The 23,495-nt window shown below is 43.2% G+C and overlaps 1 protein-coding gene and 1 long non-coding RNA gene across 12 annotated transcripts; one reads left to right on the forward strand and one right to left on the reverse strand.

The window, feature by feature from the left end:
- Positions 1-3,100: 3,100 nt before the first annotated feature.
- LOC109773416 (bZIP transcription factor RISBZ1) lies at positions 3,101-9,473 on the reverse strand. 2 transcript variants are annotated; one of them, XM_020332106.4, is made up of 7 exons: positions 8,902-9,473; positions 6,986-7,422; positions 6,269-6,359; positions 5,971-6,091; positions 5,217-5,292; positions 4,999-5,124; positions 3,101-3,701 (listed from the first exon to the last, which is right to left on the reverse strand). In XM_020332106.4, exons 2-7 carry the CDS (start codon positions 7,400-7,402, stop codon positions 3,321-3,323), a joined length of 1,212 nt encoding a protein of 403 aa, XP_020187695.1. In that variant the 5' UTR covers positions 7,403-7,422; positions 8,902-9,473; the 3' UTR covers positions 3,101-3,320. The 2 variants fall into 2 exon arrangements, with proteins under 2 accessions (XP_020187695.1, XP_040245201.1); XM_040389267.3 differs by lacking the exon at positions 8,902-9,473 and adding an exon at positions 7,488-7,626.
- A 1,201-nt stretch (positions 9,474-10,674) lies between these two features.
- Positions 10,675-18,032, forward strand: LOC123494030 (uncharacterized). Of its 10 annotated transcripts, none has more exons than XR_006663866.1 (9): positions 10,675-11,000; positions 11,108-11,231; positions 11,322-11,403; positions 11,955-12,061; positions 14,215-16,039; positions 16,301-16,430; positions 16,531-16,839; positions 17,370-17,464; positions 17,750-18,032. It is a non-coding gene; the product is annotated as an uncharacterized lncRNA (long non-coding RNA). The 10 variants fall into 10 exon arrangements; XR_006663862.1 differs by lacking the exon at positions 11,322-11,403 and adding an exon at positions 13,435-13,489; XR_012184996.1 differs by having other exon boundaries at positions 11,955-16,039.
- Positions 18,033-23,495: the final 5,463 nt, after the last annotated feature.

Here is a 23,495-nt window from a genome sequence, read left to right on the forward strand (position 1 = left end):
GGGCGGCAGCAGTGAGGAGCAAAAGCCTGGATGGAGGGGCGTATTGGAGCGGCAGGCAGGCAGCAGCATCGGGTAGCGGCAGGCGCAGGCGCGGGCGTCTGCAGGACGCGGGGCGAAGCACCGGATGGATGCGCGTGCGGTAAGCAGGGACAGACGGACGCGCGTGCTGGTGTGCGTTCGAACGAGCAGCGAGTGCCGCGTTCATCTAGGCTAGCGAGAGGTGCCGGGAACGACCGGAGCGGCGCCGGAGTCCGGGCGCTAGTGGAAACGGAGCTAGGAGGCACGGGGAGGCACGCGCTCGTGCTTGCTGGGCTCCTGTGAGCACCAGGAGCTCGATGCCGTGCTCAGGCGAGCACGACAGGGGCCATGGCCACGGCGGCGAGGCGATCCGTGGCGACGGTCTCACAGTAACGGCAACGAGGTAGCTATGGTGTGCGAGGGGGTTAACGGGGATGAGCAGAAAACGAAGAAGCTCACCGAGCGGCACGCGGATGGCCCTTGGTAGTTTAGGAGCAGTAGGAGTCGACGGCGTTCGTCGGAGACGCGCCGGCGATCCGAGGAAGAAGACGGCCTCAATCCGAGGCTGCGATGACGCAGAGGTCGGGCTCGAGGTCGGGGAGGCTGCAGTGGGGTCCGGCAGAGCTTCACGACATGACGGCGGAGCGAGGTGGTGGTTGTGGCCGCGGTGGCGATTGGGAACGGCGGCGAGCATGCTCGGGTCAAAGGGGGAAGGGGATCTGGAGAGCGAGGGAGAGAGCGGCTGAGATGGAGAGGGGAGTGGGTGGAGGTAGGTGGGGGAGGACTCGAGGAGCCGGAGGGGGGGGGGTGCTCTTATCCACCCGCGGCGTTGCCGGCGGGGTGGTCAGGCGGCGACAAGCCCGTGTAGCGGCGCGCACCGGGTGAACAGGAGGGAGGGGAGAGCGACCGGAGAGGGGGCATGGGCCGGCCTAGCTGGGCCAGCTGGCTCGGGTGGGCCGAAGCCCAAGTGGGGCAGGGGCTTCCTCTCCCCTCTGCTTTTCCTTTTCTCTTTCTTTTTTCTGTTTTCATTTAACAGTAGCCTTTTGCATTTTCTTTTGCACTAATTTTCTTTTGCACTAATTATCTTTTGCAAAAATGTGCCACTGGTGAAAACAAATACTAGGGTCAGTGGTGCACTGCCATCATAAGCTTGGGATTTATTTGAATTCATTTGGAATTTCCATGACTAGAATAGCATTTTAAAATGCTGGAATAGCACTGTCTTAATTGCTATAATCCATCTTGGCTTGGTGGTGATGTTGTTTTCCTTAACAATCATTTGTTATGGAATTTTGGCTAAAAGATGAACTATTTTGCAGCAACTTTTGTGCAACTTCAAATTTCACTTGCAAATTGAATTTGATTCCAAAGTGGGATTTCAAATAATATTTGAATCAAAGGTGATCAAGCAATGCTTAGCAAAGTGAATAGCTTAATCACAGAGGGTTACTGTAGCATGACATTGGGGGTGTTACATACTCCATGGTAAATGCCAACAGTAATGTCAGGAAAGGTATATTGTCCATGGTTATGTTGGCTTCATGGGAGATTCGAAATGAGACAAATGCAAGAGTCTTTAGAAACGTGGCGTTCATGCCCGGTGTAATAGCAAGTAGGACTAAGGCGGGCACTAAACATTTGAGATCCTTGATGCCCTGAAAGTAAGCTTATGAGTTTTTCGGCCGCTCTCGCCCGTTTCGGTAACTTATAAAACTCTTCTTAATTAATGAGATGAGACGAAAATTTCCTTTGTTAAAAAAACAATACACCAAAATTGATTTTAGCTGCCATGCAGCCATCTAACCGAGTGCTTCAGAGTGGTCCATGATTAATAAGCAGAAAAGGAAAAATCGAGAGGATTAATAAGTAAAAAAGGAAAAAAAATCGAGGGAGGTTCAGATTTGCTCAGTTCACCCGTGAACTCAGGTGGGGATTTGAGGACACAAGTTGTCACAGAGCTTCTCATCACTACAAGGTTTGTTTTTAATAACGCAAGTGAGAGAAGAGAAGCTCAAAACTCTCAACCTCAGGATCACTATGCTCTACGGCTCTAGCTATGAGGCCAACGCTAGTCACCCAATTGTGTTAACGAAGTGAACAATGTTTATTATCGTGGTTACAAGTTACGGCTTAGCTACATATGAAGCGAGAACACGGAAAATATGGACTATACTATGCTTATTCATACACTGGCACATAATTTCTAAGGCTAATTCGGTCCTTCAATTTAGTACAAACTTATGTGTACCTGCATTGCATCTAACACTACAAGGAGAGAAATTAAGGAATGTATGTATCTTCCCACTCCATGCACTTAAATTCCCTGAAGAGCCGGATGAGATTTAGCACAACTGAAATAAATTAGGTGTGCTGCTTTTGGTCTTACTTCGAACCCCAGTCGGATGAGATAGATTAACACATAACCATGCCCACAGTATTGATGCTAGCCTTGGACATGACTCGTCAGTCAATAAGATTCAATGCCCCTGCCCACAGTACATTTTGATGCAAGCCTTGGGCACGGCTTCAAGTTTAGTGATATTCTCCGTTATCTCACTTGGGCCTGTTTGCCTTCAGTTTGCTGGTGGATCTTTGAATGGAGAGATTGGATGTGTTCCAAGGATGTCGTGCATGTAAGGTTTAGGAGGATATTTACCTTCTCTTGGTTTAATTCGTTCATGCATCAACACAACTGTAAGATCCGCGTTTTTCCTATTTAGAGTTCATAAATATATGATTGATTAGAGGATATCTCGGCATAATTCATACTTCTACATTTGTATAGGTTATAAATGTGGTATGGATATTGTTGCCCAATCACCCGTAAGCTAAGGGAGAATGTAACCGACTTCATCAACCATGCCTTTAGATAGTCCTATTAAAGACTTGCTCATGATAGACTTGCCAGCTCCAGCACACCATAAACACATGGGGTTGCAATACATATGGAAAAGTTTTTTTTGAAATATATGCAAAGTAAAACTTGCCATAAAAGCGTCCTAATAGAAAATAAACGACCATATACTGGGATGTTCATAGATAATTAAAGTGTTATGAAGAAACATGTGGAAGATAAAAAGTCTGACTCAACCACACCACTTTATTGTCCAATAACCTTTAATATATGGTTATCGGAGACCAACTATGTCTAGGTTCTTATTCTGAAACAACAACAATAGATGTTTCTTAAACAAGTCTAAGAAATGTCCACTTAACAAGCCAAACTATAAATACCCCCAACGGTCAACAACAATAATGAATATAAAAAAAAAATCCTGCTCAGGTCTCTCATATAATTCCTACTACATCATCATGTTGACTATTTCATTTGAATCCAATGTAGTAGATTCCCGTTGCGGAGTAGGTGTCGATGTAGGAATACCTATGTGCATCCTTTGTGGGTGATGATCCAGGCATGACACAGGTTGCATATTTAGCGAAGACATTTGATCATGGATCTGGAATGCCGGAGCTGGCTCAGGGATGTAGTTGTTTTTCACAACAAAATTTGTTGTTGTAGTGGGGAGGTAGCTAAGTGAGGTGTTCTGGGTTGGCAATGGATTATCACAGATACCATCCAATGGGGAGCCACTGAAAGGAATCCTGAGAGATGAGCTAGATATTGCTTGAGGAAAATTGTTGGTGCATGTAACCCTCTTCATAGTTTCCTCGACCATCTTTACCTGCAATGCAACCATGTTAAATGTTAAACACCTACACTAGTTAATATATTGTCCACAATGAAACTATGTTTGTTCTTTCTTTAGAGTTGAATGTAATCTACTATGTCGTTGCATTGGTTGTCACCATTCACGAGTTGATTCGTTACTACATTTAATGCAAGAATCTGATGGAGAAGAAGGATAAACATTTGTGGCCATCAAGACTTGGTACCCATGCCTCTCCATTGGATGCATGGAATCACCTAACAACGTGTTTGGTTGTTTAAGGGAAAGGGATTGGGAATTTATGAGAGGGAATTGCCTGAGGGATTAGGCTTGGCAAGTGGACTATTAGTCCTAATCCCACGTTTGGTGTGGGGTGGGAATTATATGTGGGAATAATTCTAATGAACAATAGATAAAGAAGGGGACACGCAAATGTTGAAACAAAATCTGTAACATGTGAAGGCAAAAAAGAGAATAGAAAGGGAAAATAGATCTGCGTCGAACTTTGTTACGTAGCAAAATCAGATGGGCTACACGCTGCTGGGTGCCCCTCTTGCATGAGATGTGCTCGTGCTCGGCATTGCATCTGTAGATTAGTAAGCAGTTAGGCTGGCCGATTTATTTGGAGGAAAAATGATGTCGCTGCAAGTAGTAGGATTTTCGTGGAGTTTTTTCCTTTCTTTGCGGGAGGTGGGCCAATAAATCTGTAACAATTTTCTTCTAGGCGTCAACTCCCATTCCTTCGCGGAATTACCAGGGTTCCCCCCAGGGAAGAGATCGATGGGAGTTGGGCCTCCTAATTCCCCTTCCCCTTCCCTTGTTAATTCCCAAGTCCATGAACCAATCAAGAGATTTTTAGTCCCAACCACCTTAAACTCCCATTCCCTAGCTCCAACTCCCCCCCAAACAAACAGGCTGTAAGGATTTGAACTTCAGGTCTACATCACCATCTCCGCGCCTATTTTCTCGGGCATATTAATTTTTGTTCATACTTTGTTTGCACAGTTGCCTTGATTGTTTGTGATGTTCTTGCAACTTTCTGGATTGCTCGCATCACCTACAATTGTTAATATAGAATTACACTAAAATACCTTTCATTTCAACAATATCATTAAAATGATATTATCGTTTATATAATTTGATAGTCACCTTTCCACCCCTCCATCCAGTCAACACTATTGATCCTTCAAATTCTCGCAACATTTAATTGGCGTACTGAAACTCATTGCAGCTATGCGCATTGACACATGTTTGCTAGAGGATAATTCGGGATTCAATATGTATAACACACCAATGTAGAAGCAAGACATACCTTTGCTTCTAGGGTTTCAACATTTGCCTTGAGTACCCTATTGTCAATAGAGATATTAACGTATCTTTGACTTACATCTGCAAGATGTCTCATCAAAGAGTTATTTGCGACTCTTAATAGTGAGACCTGTATTGTTTTAGCAGCGGTCATCAGATTCCTTGCTCGTGTAGTATGCAATTTTCATCTTGAGAAGTAAAATAGTGTTTAAAATATCAGACCTGCTCCTCTAGTTCCTTCGTATGAGCTGCTTTTCTACTCCTTGAGCGTCTTGCCGAATCCCTGTTAGATTCTTTCCTGAAATCATATGAGGAATGTGCTTAAAAGGCGGGACTTGAGGGCTAAACGACAACAAAAATAGATGTTCACAAATGTTTGCCAAATATGATAATTGGTAGTGGTGTATTTGGCATATGATGTAATTAAATGTAAAATTTTCATTAACGTGCATGAGACATGCACACCCATTTCAATAAGAGGAGGGATAAAACTCCATGAGATAAAAAAAATTGTAGTTTGTGATCACGACAAGCTCCACCAAAAATCCTAACCATGCTAAATCAGGTTTCACACCATGAAGACGCCAACAACAACAAAATAAGATATATCTAGTACGTCTTCTCACACAAATATGAATTCACCCTCCATATGCAAGATTGATTGCGTGGCAATGTTTCAAATTAATTTGTACCACTATATGGATAATAATGCATAAAAAAAATCATAAATGTGTTCCTAAGTACATGCCAAGGTGCATGAAAATCAATCAAAATTTTGGATAAAATCTAAGGTATAAGCCAACTCCATCCAGTACAAAGCCACAAAGAGACTACCAAAATTGATGTAGGGAAAACTAAAGATAAAACAATACAGATATCTCCACATAAGAAAACAAAAACATTGGACACACAAGTTATAGTACAAAAAGTAGGATTGAATGGAAGGACCACGAAATAAATATACAACATATATTACCTCTTATTCGCTTTCTCTGCACTAATATGCATAGTTCCAATTGTTTGTGCCTCCCCTTCCATATCACCATCTGATGGTGATGGCTCCAATGAGGAAGAGCTAAGCTGATGCACACTGACATCTGCAGCACCACATGACATTTGTTGCACATGAATCTCATTACCCATATGCACACAAATAGTAAAGCGAAACAACTAGATATGAAAACAAGTGATGCACAGTCAACTTAGCTTAGCATATATTATTCCATAATATTGTTTCATAAGTAGCAAAGACGTAATTAGGCACAATTGAGTACCTCCGGTGTGGTTTTCTGAGCCTTGGATGGAATCTGGATTTTGCGATGCTCCATTGTCATGGGAGCTTTGTCGGCAAATTCCCGGAGTGGTCTGTACATGGGTTTACATGCCAAAAGTGGAAGTTAAACATGAAAGATGCACACTTAATATTTTAGGGACACTATATTCATACGGGAAACAAAGAATTTCTTGAGGGGAATATTTAAACAAAGTGAAAATTATATCTCCTCCCTCCGTATGTAAAATTCCACACATCTTAACCCTAACTCCAATACCTTTCTCCCTGCTGTCGCCACAACCCTCCCAATCGATGCCTTTTCCAGCTCGTGAGAACTGACAAAAATTTGCCTCTTTTCAAAATTTAGTAAAAAAGATACCCATTCTGGAACTTTTACCAAGTATGACTCTTTTGTGCAACGCTAGCTGTTCTTGTTATGGATGACGCCAGAGCACCGATGGACACAAAATGGATTGGCTGGTTCACATATGAGGAAATTCGACTTATTTCCAGAAAAGGCGGTGTCACGCTTAGCAAATCTTGAAATATTGCATGCATATTAATTCGTTGAGCAAATTCGACCTTTTTTTCTTGAAAAAAAATTAGTCAACGTATGTGTATGATTTATTTTTTTTATCACAAATCAGAAATCGTTTCCTTCATTTGTACTATGATGATGGTTAAAATAAAGCGATTAGTACTTCGATTAGTAGCGTACCCTTAACATGGCGACGGCGGCGAGATGCGCGTCCAACTTCCGTCTCAGCATCGCGTTGTAAGCCACGGGGTCCACCACCGGGCTCGCCGCAGGCGGCGTGGGGATGACCTCCACCGCGCCCACCATCTCATGGACGTCGTGCCGCCTCTTGCGGCTCCCCTCGGCCGTGGGATTAGGGTAAAGCGTCGAAGCTTCGGGGTTCGCCACTGGCGCGGTGGGGACGTTGAGCAGCCACGGCTCGTCCACGGACTCGTGGAAGCACCATTCTGTCGCGCCACCGCCGACGACCTTGCCGGCGCCCACTCCTCCGAGTCCTCCGGCGAGCACGTGTGCCTCCAGCGGCGGCGACGAGGTCCGGCAGGGGTTAGGGTCGGGCTCGCGCATCGCCTCCTCCAGTGAGAAGAACACGGGCTCCATGGAAGGTTTCCGAAATGGAACTGGGGCAAAGGTGATTGATTAGAACAAAATTGGGCGAGGAATGGTATGGATTAAACTTTCTAACCCCGTGGGGAACCGGCGAAGAGAGACGGAGAGGCCCAGTCACGCGGGTAACACTGAACGGGTTTTGGCTATGGCTAACCCATGGGTTGAGGGTGCGATCCTCTCATGTTTATTTTATTTCAGTAGTACTACTACAAGGTTTTGCTGTCTTGAATACTCGAGATAGATACAAATTCAGCTGAACTGATAATGCAGTTTCGGCCGCGGCGCCACGTTAGTCATACTTCCTGTTGTCCAAAAGATGTTCACCTTTTCTGACGGTCTACCATCGTCTAGACAAGTGTATGTGCTCGTTTAGCATGACAACGCTAATGCAAACAAATATCCTTTATGAAAAGAACAAAAAGTGTTAACAGCAAGTGTAAATACGTGTCACTAATACGACATGTTTATTCTGCCTCGTTGCGAGCCCTACGTTTCCATGTGATTTACAGGTGTTCCTAACTTTAAATTATTGTTGTATATGAAAGGTAACAGAAACACTTAGCTTCTAATATACACTATAGCTAGAGCGACAAAGGTTGAGTGGAAACCTCCCCGTCTTTGCTCAGGATGTGTTCCTCACACGGGGCCACCCTCTTTTGAGAATGATAAAACGACTTTACCTATTAAATTTATATATTACATAAATATGTTCTCTGAATATAGGTGACGGACCTTGCGAGTTGGATGCGTTATTATACCCTATATACACTAACGTGGTCCATACCGATAGGCCAGTATTAGGCGCGGGCGCGCCGACCCAATGTTTCGGCCGGTCAGCCCCCATTGTTTGATCTGATGATTTGTAGCCAGTCGCCGAATCATCTCCTTCCTATCGCTTTGGTCAACGTGAGCAGGAAATCCCCTCCTTCATGTTCCCCGTGAGCATCTCTGCTCTCGCTCACATGCGTGTGCGCTCAGGCGAGGGGTGGCAGCACCCCGTCCCCTTGCACCGCTACTCGTTGCAGCACCACCGTCGTAGCCCCCTACCACCCTTCTGCTGAAGCTTGCAGTTGCCGCACGTCGCGTCCATAGCTCAGGAACCAGGCCATTGCAGCTCCGGCGGCGCCGGTTCCAGCGCACGTTCACCATGGTTGGAGCACCACCGGCGTCGCTGTGGTCGTCGACTTACATAGTCGTGCCCAGCAAAAAACTTGGAAAGTAGCAAATCCACCATTTGTCAGTTGAAGCAAAAAGTTACCCGGTTCCAGCAGAATTGAACACCGGTTCCAACAAAACAACTCATCAAGAAGAACTCTCGGGTGATCGATTGTAGCAAAAATTTACACGGTTCCAACGAAATTGAACAGCGGTTCTAGCAAAAAAAACTTACTAGCAAGAACTCTCGTTGATTGATTGTAGAAAAAAATTGGCCAGTTTGAGCAAAATTGAATACCGGTTCCAACAAATTCATCGGGAGGTTGAAGCTTTACCAACGAATGGTTGCAGTTTTTTTCCGCCGCCCGGGGTGACGGCCGATTCCAGCACGCGGTATCATCCTCTCCGGTGTTGCAAGACTGCCGGTTGTAGCAAATGGCGGTTGTCGTTCCAGCAACGCCGGATGCTGGTTGTAGCACCAACGCGTCCGCTCCCGTCTTCTCCATTACCATCAGCCTCAAGGCAGCAAATTCCGTCGCCGGTCGCAACAACTCCTGCTACCGGTTGCAGCATTAGTGCCCGCGGTTGTAGCACCGCTGGAAACTACACCAACCACCGCATGGGCATGGTCTTCATGGCAGCGCCACCGCAGCATTGGTGACAACCGTGGCAACTCCAGTGGTCGCTGGTTGCCCCTGCTTGTATCATTCCCAGCCGCTGGCTGTAGTTCGCAGCAGGCATGGTGGGGGGCCTTGAGGCGAGCGGCTCTCGCAGGAGAAAAGGTATCTAATGAGGTTAGGAGGTAGCTCGCCGGAGCAGCAGATCGGTATGATGTGGTACTTGGCTTGTTTATCAGAGAGAAGAGGAAAGGATGAGGAAGAAAGGAAAGAAAATAGTGGACGGGGAAGAGATAAGGCACTGGACGGGGTCTCACCCATTATAGTGGACCTGGAAGTGAAAAGCGCTGAACGCGTGCGTGAGGCGGCCAGCCCATGCTTTTGCCGGCACGCCGAAGACAAGTGTTTTCCATAATGATAGGACTACTCTCATCCAAAATTTCATATTTTCCTAGTCCAACATTTATCTCTTCCAGTTTTGTATCGACCCAATGTTTGGTATTTCGAGGACACAAAAAAGTACAATCCCTTTCCACAACCCCCATGTTGTCACGTTCGGTGCGCTACTTAGATGGTTGCACAACCATATAGACCCCAGGCTTTCCAACCAACATCAGCTCTCATGCTGATGCTTGAGGCTGCCGGTGGGAAAGCCCGCACGACCACCATGGACGGCGGTGGCAAGGCATCCCCATTTGGTCTAGTTTCATTCATGGATGCTCAAATCTATTCGGATGCTAGTGTGACGGTATTGCTTCTCTGTCCTTCGGTAGTGCGTTTTTGAAGGGATGGGCTTGTGGTCGTGTCGCGGTGAACTGGATGTTCTTTCAAGTTATTAAGTTAGACCTAATAATAAATGTGATCCACATGTGACCACTCTCTTTTAAGAATGGGATAAGAATTTACTGGTTAAATTGTATAAACACACACGCGCGCGCACGCATGTAGAGAGAGTTGATAAGGTTATGCGAACTTGTATCCTCGTACTAGTATACGACTCGGTTGATGACTGGCATAGAGATGTTAACCTAATAGTATGGACTCGTATAGGGATCTGAGTGACTCACTCGGATGTAATCAAAGTGATTCACTTGCATGAATTGTTGAGTCGGATAGACCCACTACGAGATACAACTAGTTTATGTCATATGTTAGTCTCACGAACAATGTAAATGTCATGCCATAGACCGGAGTTCAGATGAGCCCATTTTGCATCACTTCTTAACCTTTGTTTTCGCATAATAGTCGTGAGATATTTGGAATTTTACTACATTCAAGTGTCCTTTTTGCCTGATTCTACCATTGAACATATAAACCCTGAAGAAGTGCTAGGCAGAACCAAGCCCTCCACGTCGCCCCTAATTCGCTATGAACAGTTTTGCTGCCACCGCCTGTAAGTTCTGCACCCCGCCGAGGGCATTTTAGTCTTTTCACGTGCAGTATAAATCTCAGCGAGCGCACAACGCACCGCGCAGGGGAGAGCAGCGCGAGGAAAAAAACAGAGAAAAAGGGCAGGAGGCAATGGGCGCGTCTCCCCCGCGACCCTCATCCCCTCTTGCCGCCGCCGGCTCCTCTCCTCTCCCCACACCTTGTCTGCCTCCCTCTCCGTCGTCTTCTCTCGCCCCAGCCGTCTTTGTCCTCTCCTGCGCCGCCAGCCCCGGATCTGGAGGAGGAAGAGGAGAACCGGGCGTCCTGGCGGTGGCTCGACCGGCGGGCACGGAGGCATGCTTCTCCGGTGGCGGTCAACAGCGGCGTCGGCGGTGCGGGTTGATTCACCGCCTGAAGCGACCAACGGCCAGCGAGGAAGACGGCTTGAGGTGAGCCGCCACACCACTCCCATCTATCCACCCCTTCTCTCTGTTGCTAACTCGCGCTGCCACCGTTCCCTGCCCCTTCTCTATCGCTAATCACCTGTTCTTGGCAGGAGGAGCACGGGTCAAGGGGAGCCTCCTTCGATCCTACAAGGCTCCATCTCGAGCACTTGAACGCGACACCAAGGACGGTGTCTCGGGAGGACGACGACAGTGGTGTGCAGCCTGGAACCCTAGGTAAGGTTATTACTTTCTTCACTGTTGAGATGCCACGTTCTTCCACCCGATTCCCTTCCCCGCATTCCCCATCTTTTGTTTCCTCCGTAGGCTTCTCTGCTCCATACCCATGGTCGAGCTGCCACGTCCTTCGCCCAGATTTGGTGCAGGTTTAACTGAACTCTTGATGATGGTGAGCAGATTTACTAGGCAACCATATCTCATTGGTGGAAACACATCATTTCTACCTGATTTCGGTTACTACTTTATAAGGGCAAGCATGGTGTCAGCCGATAATGCAACTGCAAAATTGGCCTACTATGCCTAAGATAGAGGCTCATGAATCAGAAATGGGACCCTGAAGCCGAGCATATCCCCATCCATCGGGAAACTACTACAGTCCACCCTCATGTTGGTTATACAGAACTACTGCAGTCCACCCCTCTTCAGTCCATCTTATATAGAAATCTCAAGCCTATATCTATATAAGATGTACGTGCATACATATACATTGCTTGAGCAACAACAACTTGTATACTACATACTCCTCTCTATGTGTATGTATGCATTACAAAGAGAAGAAACTGGCAATAGAATTTGTCAGTCGATTCACGGAACAGGGAGGGGAAGTTTTAACAACAAAGTGTTTTAGTTTACTCCATCCTTGATCTGGCAGCGGAACAGGGACCTGCTGTACTCCTTATAAACTATTTTAATTTATAATCATCTTTTATTTCTCTCCAGTTTTGTCAGCAAACACACCGAGACGTTGGAATAAATTGATGTGGTGTACAAGGAGCTGGCTTTACAGTCTGGCGTTAAGCACTGGGGAGGAGTTCCTTCTTTAGGTGGTGAGCTCACTTTCATTTGAGATCCTGTGGGTGTTACCGTAATCATGCCTTATGTTGGCACAATGGCAGATTCCAACCTCAGAGGCCTGGTAGGTGGCAAGTACACCACAGGACATGCAAATGCATTCTCTCTATTTGTTCATTCATGTTTTACATCTTACTCGATCATGTTGGCATCCAGTAATCTTATATGCATGTGGTTTCCTCAACCTGGAGTTAAATACAGGCTGGTCATGAATGAGCTTATAAGTGTTTCTAATGGTCTTTTTATGCATGAATTATTCAGTTATTTGAATCATGGGTTTGTTTTGGTATATGTTCCTTCGATGGTGACCTGTTCAGTTGAACTTTTGACAGGCTAGCTTTTAAATGGGTGTTTTAATTTTTTTATGGTGTTGTGTTTACATCACTAAACATGTTTTTATATACTTGATCTATGATGCATTTTTTTTGAAAATTACTCGGTGCTCATTGATATTAATTTATGCTTCAAAATGCCATTTCTCCTACAGCATTGTGAATCTAAACTGTATAGTGTATGCCAGTAGTTTTTGCTATTGATTAGTTTCCTAGGTAGAACAGAAGAGCATAAAACCATACATGTAACCTGCAGATTCAGTTACCAATTTACCATCAATATCATTTGATTCTTCTTGGAACTCAAGGTAGTGGAAGTGCACTGCTGTCCTGTATATGCCCGATAATTTTTTTTATTCTGTTAGTTATTCATATGGAAATTCTAGCATAAGGTGTGTTAGGATCTTTAGTTTTTTTACACATTCGTTCATTCTTATCAAAGTCGCGAACAGTTTAGCTTGAATCCAATGACTTTAAGAAGTTTAGAGATATTTTCTTATAAAATATTACTGTTTATTGCCCCCTCTGATCAACAATATTATTCACCATGGTATATAATGTGGTACAGATTTTTCTTCTTCTTTAACACAGACGTATTTAGAAGTATCTACAGTTGAAACATGGAAATGATGCAATGAAATTAGTAACATTTGTATACGTGAACTTTGTTTCCCTGTGGGTGCTAATTTTATGTTCCAGTCCAAACCTGTACAAGTATGATCTATAAAAGTAAAGCATTTTTTGTAATATTAATTTGTGACATTTGTAATCTTGCAGCCTATTTGTTTGAGCACTGCACAGGCAAGGACACAACCTCGGGCACCAATCCATTCTACCTTGCACATCTTTTCCTGCATTTACATTTTTATGTGCTTTCATTGGTCATGTTCTGTGTGTTTTGGGCTGACCCAATGCATTTCAGTTAATCTATATGTACCGTTGTTTGTTATTTTATATACTTTCATGCATTTTCTATGCCTGATCTGTTTCCTATGTTCTTTCCATTTGTGTTGCAGATCATGTCACTCTTCCACTGTCTTGTTGGTTCATGTACTGTTGTTCGTTGCCAAAGTTTGTGCTTCCTCTTTTCAGTTCTATTTTCTTTGGATTCTGAGATGCATAATGATTGAATGTGTTTAAGTTTGTCCGTTTCTGCCATGTGTTTTGGGTGACTATGTACAGTTTATCTATTCTATCTGGTGCATCTTGTGCTAAACTTCTCGCTGGATGTGCTCTAATTGGCTATCGCATGTGTGCTCTAGCCTAAGCCATTGCATTTGAAGTTGTCACTTTCTGAATTTTTCATGTTCCTGCTTGCATGCGCTGCGATTGGTTATATGCAAGGAAGAATGGTGTCCTGTTCTTTTTATTTTTATTTTTTCAGCCTCCACGTTCCCAATATTAATTAGTCACTTGGTAGAATTCTTAATCTGTGTATTTTCCATGCCTGAGTTGTTCTTGCTTTGTTATTTTCTTTTGTATTACAGGTCTTGTTGTTGTGGCACTCTCTTGTCATCACACGCGCTGCTGTTTTTGACTGCCAAGATTTGTGCTGTATATATTATAGTTCAAAAGCTTTTCGTTATGCTTCCTATCTCGAAAATAAGAATAGCTCCATGGTTTGTTGCTAGCTGCCTCCTTCTTTTGCCGTTGTTTATATTAAGTTACCTTCAGAGTATGGGTTTGTTATTTCCAGTCCTAATTAGTTGGCAACTTTAGTTTCATAGGTTCAGTTTGTGTTACAAATTTATAGGTCAATAATGACATTTAAGCAGAAGATTCTTTTCGTTATGCAGGGTGAGAAAGGGTGCTCCAGAAGGGCCAGAAATTTGGCCATTGTAAATTTGGACCAACACACATGAATTTCATCACCCAGAAGGGCCAGGACTTGGTGTTTTTTCAGAGACACCAAGCATGTATCCACCAGCGCAACAATTGCATGTCTCTTCCAGTTGGCAATTGGGAAGGCTTTCTGTTCTACCAGGATCATTTTTCTCAGGCTCTTATCCTCCAAATTATGCACCCATCTATAGTCATGCCGATGTAGTAATGGAACCCTTACATGGTAAGTTTCTAATATTGTATTCCTTCTCATTTTAAACGTTGTGCTACAAATAGTAGGCCATCGAACAAGGGTGTTTTATATTAATCTAGACCAAAGTATAAAAAAATAAATTTGTAGGGTCTGTTATTAATGATACAACCTTTACTGTCTAATTTCAGGAACTCACAATGTATGAGGAGCATTGTGCTGTAAAACAAGATTACAAAAATGACCCAAAACATGACTTTGTTCTTTTGTGCTATGAAGATTGTGATGCATTGTCAGAAAAATAAAACCTGCTCTGATGACTTCATTCTCCTTTATTTTCTTAGTCACCTATGAACCAAGTTGTGTCAACTAGGGCACAACAAACTGTTCTTTTTTTAGAAGAGACAACAAACTGTTCAGGCAGGACCATTTGGCGTATCACACCGAGGGCCTCCATCCGTAGTTGCTTATGGTAGTAATTATGCATCGTTGTCTTCTTCAACATGGCCTTCAAGTGGCAAACAAGAAATTGCCTGATTTCTCATGTTTTAATTTAAGCTTTGTAGCCACTTTGAAGCTTGCTTGCTACATATTTGACAGTACCTACATTAGAACCAAATATGTCTTAGTACATCCATTAGAACCAAATATGTTTTAGTTAAGTGATGTTCCTGAGGCCTTGCTCATACATATTCATGTTTTATTATCAATCTCTAAACTACTCTTGCATGGTTTGAATGCCTGGTTTTCTCTTGGTTTTTGCGTCAGGGGCGCAAAGGGTCATACTCTGTCGCATATAAGATATGTTGCAGATCACCTTAATGATGCAACTTATAATTAGAGAACATTCTACAGGAACCAAACAAGTATTATTAGGGGTTGGATGATGGTATGGAAGGCATTTTTATTTTTGGCAATGGCAACCCACCAGACACACCCACCATGAAGAGCTACTTAGATGATGAAGTCATATTCGATACCGATGGCATCTGCAACGATGACTACGTGATATTCATCACTACTCACCACGAGCTAAATGATCGAAGCTGTCTATATGCATAACCTATGTGTAGCTTTCTTGATAAACGTAGTATAAATAAGCTATCGTAATCTAATCCCATGCCTTTCTCATAATGCTATATATCAATTTCATACGAAAATATCTATTCTCTTATGATCCAATCGGCATCTAAATATTCTTACGTGCGTGGTTTGAATGCTTGGTTTGTACAATATTTGTCCCCTTATTTCCCTGATCTTTTTAGTTTTAGTTTCTGTTGCCGCAGACAAGCAATTCAAATGCAGAGCTACATCAAAGATCCGCGTCAAATAATTAGGCCAATATAAATAACAAAATTTGGGCGTAGTGTCGTAGTCGCCTCCATCCTGTAGCATCTTAGCTCTTTGTACATTTTGATTGTTCATTTTACTGGCTCCTTCATTTTCGTCTGCTAGCTCAATGATTTGTCATTGTTATAATTGGTTCCTTTCTGTCACTGCTGGTCTTGAACACATACTGGTGGCATCCGATGGGACAAATTCGACTGGTCTCTATCCGAGAGGAGAGATCCGGGGGAATGTGTGTTGAGGTATGTTAACTCATCAGAGGAATGCCTCTTTATTTTGGTTCCCCTTATTTTATTTGTTGCTGCTGGAGCTTCTTTGGTTGCCACTGAAACATATATACTACTTTTGGAGGTAGAAAACGATATGGCGTTGTTTGTACTGAGGCCTGAGTCTGATCATTAGGCATCAATTTCTGGATTACTTTTCAACAAATTTGATAAGTTGGTTGTTCTTTGGTATCCATTTTCACAACTGGTGAATAATGTTAGATGTATGTAATACAGGCTCTCATCATGTTGGTACATGGTGAATGTTCCATCAAGTTGTGGATGGCTCTAAGGCATGTGACACCAATGATAGATACTCCTGCCGTGTCATGAAGCTCATTAAGTGCTACAAAAATATTTCACAGGGGTAATTGTTTCTGTTCTTCACCAATCTACCGTGTCAGATGTTGTTTTATTATTGTTTGTTCTTCGTAGGCATAGCCTATTAATTATTCACTTGTCCGTAGGTATGTATCATGGCTCTAAGTCACGCACATGAGATTTGAGACTTTTTTGGGGGCTAATGATAAATATTGTTGGTGATAAGGAGTGTATGCTTATGTGCTGTACTTTTCATTATCCAATATATGGATAATATTTATCATTGTCAAAAGAGTGCACCTCGGGATAATGGTTATGAAATATTTTTCCTATATTATTATGTACTTCAACCTTTTCATATTTCAAAGTGGTTGTGAGAATGGCTATGAAATTGAAGAGGCGGCCAGAGGAGGTAGTGAGGGAGCTGCTCCTTCATCCTCCCCTCCATACTGTCGGTAATACATTATTTTCTCTCATAGATTTAAAGTGATTTTTTCTGTTGTTGCAAAGCATGGGTATTTAAAAAGCTGCAACCCAGTAACTTTGATTTTCATAGTCTACTCTGCCTTCTGCGTCTACCTTGTTGTATAAGAGACCAGTCAGCACTATGTATACCAACAATAACCACACACATGAATTCTGATTTGTGCACAAGGAAGCTCACAAATTTGTGTCCATCTTTTTCGTAGTAATCATATTGCTTGCATATTTTATTAGACTGATCATAGTCACGATGATCAGACAGATAATATTTGGTAGAGAAGATTAGAAGAAACATTTATATCATATTTTTGTATGTTTTTTCTGTAGAAAAGGTACCATGGGTTGATTGTGTTGGATCCCATTACTATATGATGTATTTGACTGCTATTCCTAAGAACTGCTCCTGGACACAGTGCTCTATGTTGACATGTCTTACATTTTATTGTGTCGCCTATCTGTATAGTTATTCGGATCTTACATTTTTGTATTTTTGTCGATGCAGGTGTGTTCTTCCTACTATAAAGCAACATGGATTTCTTTAAATTAAATTGTGCATATTATGGAAAATAAATCTTGTGTGTCTATAGTCATGTTCATGTATGTTCTGAACTGAGACAAATATTCTTCATTGTCTATGCTTTTTCCTTCTGTTAATGATGATAGTGCAGCTCTCCATGTTATTAATTCCTTACCCATTCACTTGAAATATTGCCTAAATATTATTATTTTTGTAGTTGGTTCAGCAGCCTGACTTAGATCTTCTACATTGCCCATAGAGAATCTTCAAAAGTGTAGTCATATAGAGAATCTTCAAAAGTGTAGTCATATATGTCACTTGATAAATTCCAGGACATTAATCTATACTGCTCCTATGCGTTTCAGCTGTCACAAATCCATGGTGAAATAAACAGGAGAATACATGCTTGCAGAAGTTGTCAAGAGGCTCCATTTAACCATCAAAGACCATGAGACCTACGAATCCAGTGATAGAGATGGACACAATCTCTCCTTGTGGAAGGACAATGTATCAATTGCCAACAAAACCAAACATTTCATCCTATCTTACCATGTAGTACTAACTTAACTGCAATGTATCACCTGTGTCAAAAACTATTTGAATCGCGTATTTGGCTATCTATGATATCAAACCTTTGTGTTCTTTCAATATCATATACACTCGAAAGCAAGGCCATTATATGATAAAAACCCATGTGCACTCCTAAGTTTATCAAAATAATTGCTTTCAGTTCATAGTGGGCTTTCGCCTTTCCTACACAACAAACAATTCAAAATATTTCTATATTGATTCATAGCACTTGATAAACAAGTATACATCAAAACCGTATGCTAAAAAAAGGCAAAGGGATCTCTTTTAGTTCTTGGTTCAAGTTTGTCTTGCGCGCCAAATGGCGCGATAGGTCATCTAGTGTCGTTAAAGGTGAAGGATATTTCGAGCACTGATTGGAAAACACATTTTTTGGGGTGAAAATCACGCTAATTGATGTTTATAATAACCTACCATGTGAAGAGAAGATCACATGGGAATAAAACCATCCACACATGGTGTTTCAGAGGAGAGGGCGACATGCGGTACGGGCACTGCCCGTTCGTACCAATGCTTGTACCGTACGGTGCCACCACCTGGTCAACTATTTAACCTCTGACAATCAGATCTCGCAGGAGAAGAACAAAGAGGGCATAACCGTGAACCTTAAGTAGAACACCTGGTCAACTATTTAACCTTTGACAATCAGATCTCACAGAAGAAGAACAAAGAGGGCATAACCGTGACAATCAGCTGATGACGTAATGGTGTTCTTCAAGCCTAATAGCATTGAAACAACAACTTGTGGTGCGATCCTACGGCTGTTTGGACATGCCTCGGGCCTGATCGCCAACATGGCAAAGAGTGCGACACTGCCAATACGATGTTCTCAGGAAGAAATGATGATGGTTTCACCTATGCTGGGATGCCCAGTGGCACCCTTTCCTTGCAAATACCTGGGGCTGCCTTTGACGCTCAGAAAGCAGACTGCAGCTCAGTTACAAGCGTTGGTGGATCATGTTGGAGACTGCTTGCCTCTTTGGAAAGCCGCTACTCTACCTAAAAGTGGTAGGCTATTAGTCATTCAGTCAGTCCTTTGCACGATTCCGGTACACTCCATGCTGGCACTGGACCTCCCCGCAAAAACGCCTAGCTGCCCTCGCAAAGATTTGTCGCGGTTTCCTGTGGTGTGGCAAGAAGGAGGCGAGGGGTGGCAATTGTTGGCGCCGCCTCCATCGACGCCGCTCTTCTTCTACCTCTTGCCTCACACAAGGAGAAACTCCACGCACACCCATGCACACATGCACCAAGGAAGAACTCACAAGCTTTGCCAAGAGGCTCCCTTGGCGATCACACAGTGGCTACATTGTTTCTCCAGCCCTCACGGACTTTATCTCATTGCTTGATATGCAACATATATACAAGGGGATGGCCTCACGCATGTGCTAACTAGTCGGCACGTTCGGCCACTAACTACACGTACCGCACGCCCAGGTAACTACCCTAGAATCCCTCCCAGCTAACAACTTATCCATGCAGCCACTAACTAACCCGTGCATGCATTTGACTCGACTAAACACAATACTGCTGTAGTTTGCACGCACACTCGCCACCACACGGCCACATGCATGGCTTATTGCCATCAGCAATTGCTCCGTCGCATGGGACATGGTTTGTTCTCCAAAATGGGCAGGTGGACTTGGTATCCCCAACCTGCAATGGCTAAACAAAGCGTTGAGGGCAAGATGGCCATGGTTGCAGAAGGCAGACAATAACAGGTCATGGGCGAAATTCCACATCCCGGTGCCAACGGAATCTCTAGAGTTGGTCCGGGCAGCGGCGCGCACTTCGGTGGGTAACGAAAAAGAACCCTCTTTTGGAAAGACAGGTGGATCAATGGGTATAGGCTACAGGAGCTTGCCCCGACAGTGCATAGACTAGTGCCCGATCGGCTAAAAAGATCAAATCTCGTCTCGGAGGCGATACATCACAATAGCTGGGCAAGTGACTTGGGACCCAACATAACCACGCAGGCCTTGGAGGAATTCCTACAGCTGTGGCCTCTCATAACTTCTGTTCAGCTCACGGAGGATGTGGAGGACGTGGTCACTTGGACCTGGGAGAAAGACGGGCAGTTTTCAGCGAGGTCAGCTTATGCGACCAGGTTCATGGGGCGCACGGTTGCCCCGACGGTGGCTTTCACTTGGAAATCTAGAGCGCCCTTGCAGTGCAGTTTCTTCGCGTGGTTGGCTTTCAAGAACCGATGCTGGATGTCTGATCGGCTAGCACGACGAGGGCTACCACATCAGGAAGCCTGCCCGCTCTGTAATCAACACGAGGAGACCATTCAACACCTCCTTGTGGGATGCGTTTTTCCGAAGCAGGTCTGGCATTGGATGGGAAGAACGACGGGCAGGCAAGATTTTGAGCCGAAGCAAGATGAAGGTCTTGGGGAGTGGTGCACTAGACAAGAGCGTACCACCATGCACTGCAAGTCCACTAGGGCCCTATGCTTACTCACGATGTGGATGATTTCGAAACACCGCAACGACATTGTGTTCGACGGCCCGACACCTTCCCTCTCGGCGACAATTCCCAGGATTAGGGACGAGGGTAGGCTGTGGGCTAAAGACGGCCTCTTGAAAGGAAATGTAAGAGGTTTTGAGGTGGATGAGGGTAGGCAATATCGAGAGGCTGATGACTTTGGGTGGTGCCGGATAAAATTCGGCATGTAAATATGTTGTACATAAGACTTGGGAGTCCCTCCCCCCTTCTTTAATGAATGATACGCGCACTCGTGTGTATTCGAGAAAAGAAAAGTAGAACACCCCACCTTCGAAAGGGATCCGGAGGAGGAATCGGTAGAAGAGCACCGCCACGCCAACACCTCAATCAAGGAGACTTCAACGTCTATCATCATCATCATCATCATGCACGTCCTTGATATCAGCTACTCCATTCATCTCTTTGTAATACCAAACCCTAGGTGAATTCATATGTGTATTACATTAATCATTCATCTGTTATTTCCATGAACATTATGATGATGTTTATTGTTTCTATGTGTGAATAAACTCCATAGTTCCCAGGGACATGGAGGAACCCTAGTATGTATATGATCTGAACACCGATAACATAGATGATTTTCTTTATATGTTTGTGTTAACTATTCTTCTTGATGTTCTATGAAGTCGAACTCACAACATTTGCCTTTAAGGACTTGAGGGATGCTACTATCATTGTGATGCGGGGATGAGGAGGTGTTGCGATGACGAAAGCTATTTCCCTCTGTAGAATGTTTCATAAGGGGAATAAACGGAGACCTCAAAGCGTTAAGCCACGTCCACGGGTAGACCCTTAATCATTGCCGCCTTCACCTGGGAGGGGAAGGGATGGTGGTGGCGTCCGTAGATAAGGAGCTGTGGCAACATGCATGTATATTTATTTTGGCTCCACCCACGCATGAAAACATATAAAGTGGATTAGTTATTTGAACTCAGATTAATTGCGCATTTGCACAATTACGTAGCAAACACAATAGTAGTGAATCCAGACTCCCTGAGAATGCATTAGCCCTATTGAAGTACCCATCACTTTCATTTACTCTCATGTTTTTACTTCAATTCTAGCATACTTTAATTCTTGTCACAATACTCTTACAATATTTTAATTTTCACCTTGCCTTAGCTTCTGGCGGTTATTAACTTGTAGGCACATTACGATAAACCTCTGTGAAAGGCAAATACCATTTTCAGAAAGTAAGAGATATTGAAGTGAGGTGCAAACATATATATTCAGCTGAACTGATAATGCAGTTTCTGTGGCGGCGCCATGTTAGTCATATTTTCATTGTTCAAAAGATGTTCACCTATTCTAACGGTTTATCATCGTCTAGTCAAGTGTTTTCATTCTTGCGAGTACATAGAGAAGTGTGATCCACGGAACCTCATACTATGTAATGTTGCTTGTCGTCTTCTATGAGCATTTACGGTTAACCTTTTTGTTTTCATTCAGGTGTTCATGTTTTGTCTCTCGAAACCAGAACGCATAATGTTGTGATATATATGCTCGTTTAGCATGACAACACTAATGTGGACAAATATCCTTTATTAAAACAACAAAAAGTGTTAACAGAAAGTGTAAATACGTGTCACTAATGCGACATGTTTATTTTGACTCGTTGCAATCCCTACGTTTCCATATGATTTAACACGGTTGTTTCTAACTTTAAATTATTATTGTATATGAAAGGTATGGGAAACACTGAACTTTTAATATACACTATACCTAGACTAACAACAGTTGCGTGGAAACATCCCCATCTTTGCTTTGGACTTTGTTGGGTGTATTAGACATAAAAAGTGTTCCCCACACGAGACCACCCTCTTTTGAGAATGATAACGTGACTTTACCTATTAAATTTATAAATAACATATATATAGGAAAAATACATCTTACGATCCAGGGCAATTACCCCATATGCATGTCTCATATACTATCATGTGATAGTATATATTGAAGGAAATATGCCCTAGAGGTAATAATAAAGTTGTTATTTATATTTCCTTATATCATGATAAATGCTTATTATTCATGCTAGAATTGTATTAACCGGAAACTTAGTACATGTGTGAATACATAGACAAACAGAGTGTCACTAGTATGCCTCTACTTGACTAGCTCGTTAATCAAAGATGGTTAAGTTTTCTAGCCATAGACATGAGTTGTCATTTGATTAACGGGATGATGTGGGTCAATCTGTCAGGAGGCGGGGTACAGGTAGACCCACAGTACGGAATGAAAACAGTGGATCTGAACAATCTTGGGTACACAGACGAACCATTCGTCCTAGCCAATGATGTGGCGCAGGTTTTCTATGTGAAGGACATGTCTACCAAACCGAGAAAAAAAAGAAGGAAGCGAATACATCATACGATGAGCCAAAGCGCCACATAGTTCTTTCAGGAAAAAGAGACATCATGGGATTGGAGGGCAAGATAGACATGTCTGAAGATTATGAAAGGTTTCATGAAATTCCTCCCTTCAAAGTCAAGGCTGACCCAAGCACCCTGTTAAACGATGAAGATTATCCATGGTTACGACGCAATAAGCAAAGGACCCAAGCGAAGAAAAAATGAAGACTTTCTCTCCACAACTATTATGATGATGCCTTCGATCTAGAATATCACTGCAGTTACATGTGAAGAAATGAAATGCCTTTTGTAACAGATGAGTTTTCCTCCGAAACCCTGATACTTCGAAAGAGATTGTCCATTTTGTACACGAAGTGCATCCAGTTTTTGCCGTAACCCTCAACTTTTTAGCACATGCTATGTTGGTGAAATGATGATACCATGCCAACTTTTAACCTTTTCAGAGTTCATTTGTAGTGATTTTCAATTTCAGGGTCATTTAGCTCAAAAAATCAGTAAATGCATGAAAAATAACAAATGAAGTCAGAAAGGGTTGAAAATTGATGATGTGGCTTTGAATGGTGCATTTTGAACATACAAAAAGTCTGGAGTTCAAATAAGTTCAAAAAATGAAATCTCTTTGTAACAGATGAGTTTTCGTCCGAAACCA

The sequence above is a fragment of the Aegilops tauschii genome, chromosome 1 (assembly GCF_002575655.3).
Source record: "Aegilops tauschii subsp. strangulata cultivar AL8/78 chromosome 1, Aet v6.0, whole genome shotgun sequence".
In the NCBI taxonomy this organism is placed as follows: domain Eukaryota; kingdom Viridiplantae; phylum Streptophyta; class Magnoliopsida; order Poales; family Poaceae; genus Aegilops; species Aegilops tauschii.

What these genes read in the sequence shown, in the direction of transcription:
- LOC109773416 (XM_020332106.4), bottom strand. Translation starts at nt 7,402, where the DNA reads ATGGAGCCCGTGTTCTTCTCACTGGAGGAGGCGATGCGCGAGCCCGAC. An exon ending in CCGCCGTCGCCATGTTAAGG is followed by an intron (nt 6,360 to 6,985) that starts GTACGCTACTAA and finishes ACCCATGTACAG; the next exon opens with ACCACTCCGGGAATTTGCCG. An exon ending in CGAAGGAACTAGAGGAGCAG is followed by an intron (nt 5,125 to 5,216) that starts GTCTGATATTTT and finishes AAAACAATACAG; the next exon opens with GTCTCACTATTAAGAGTCGC.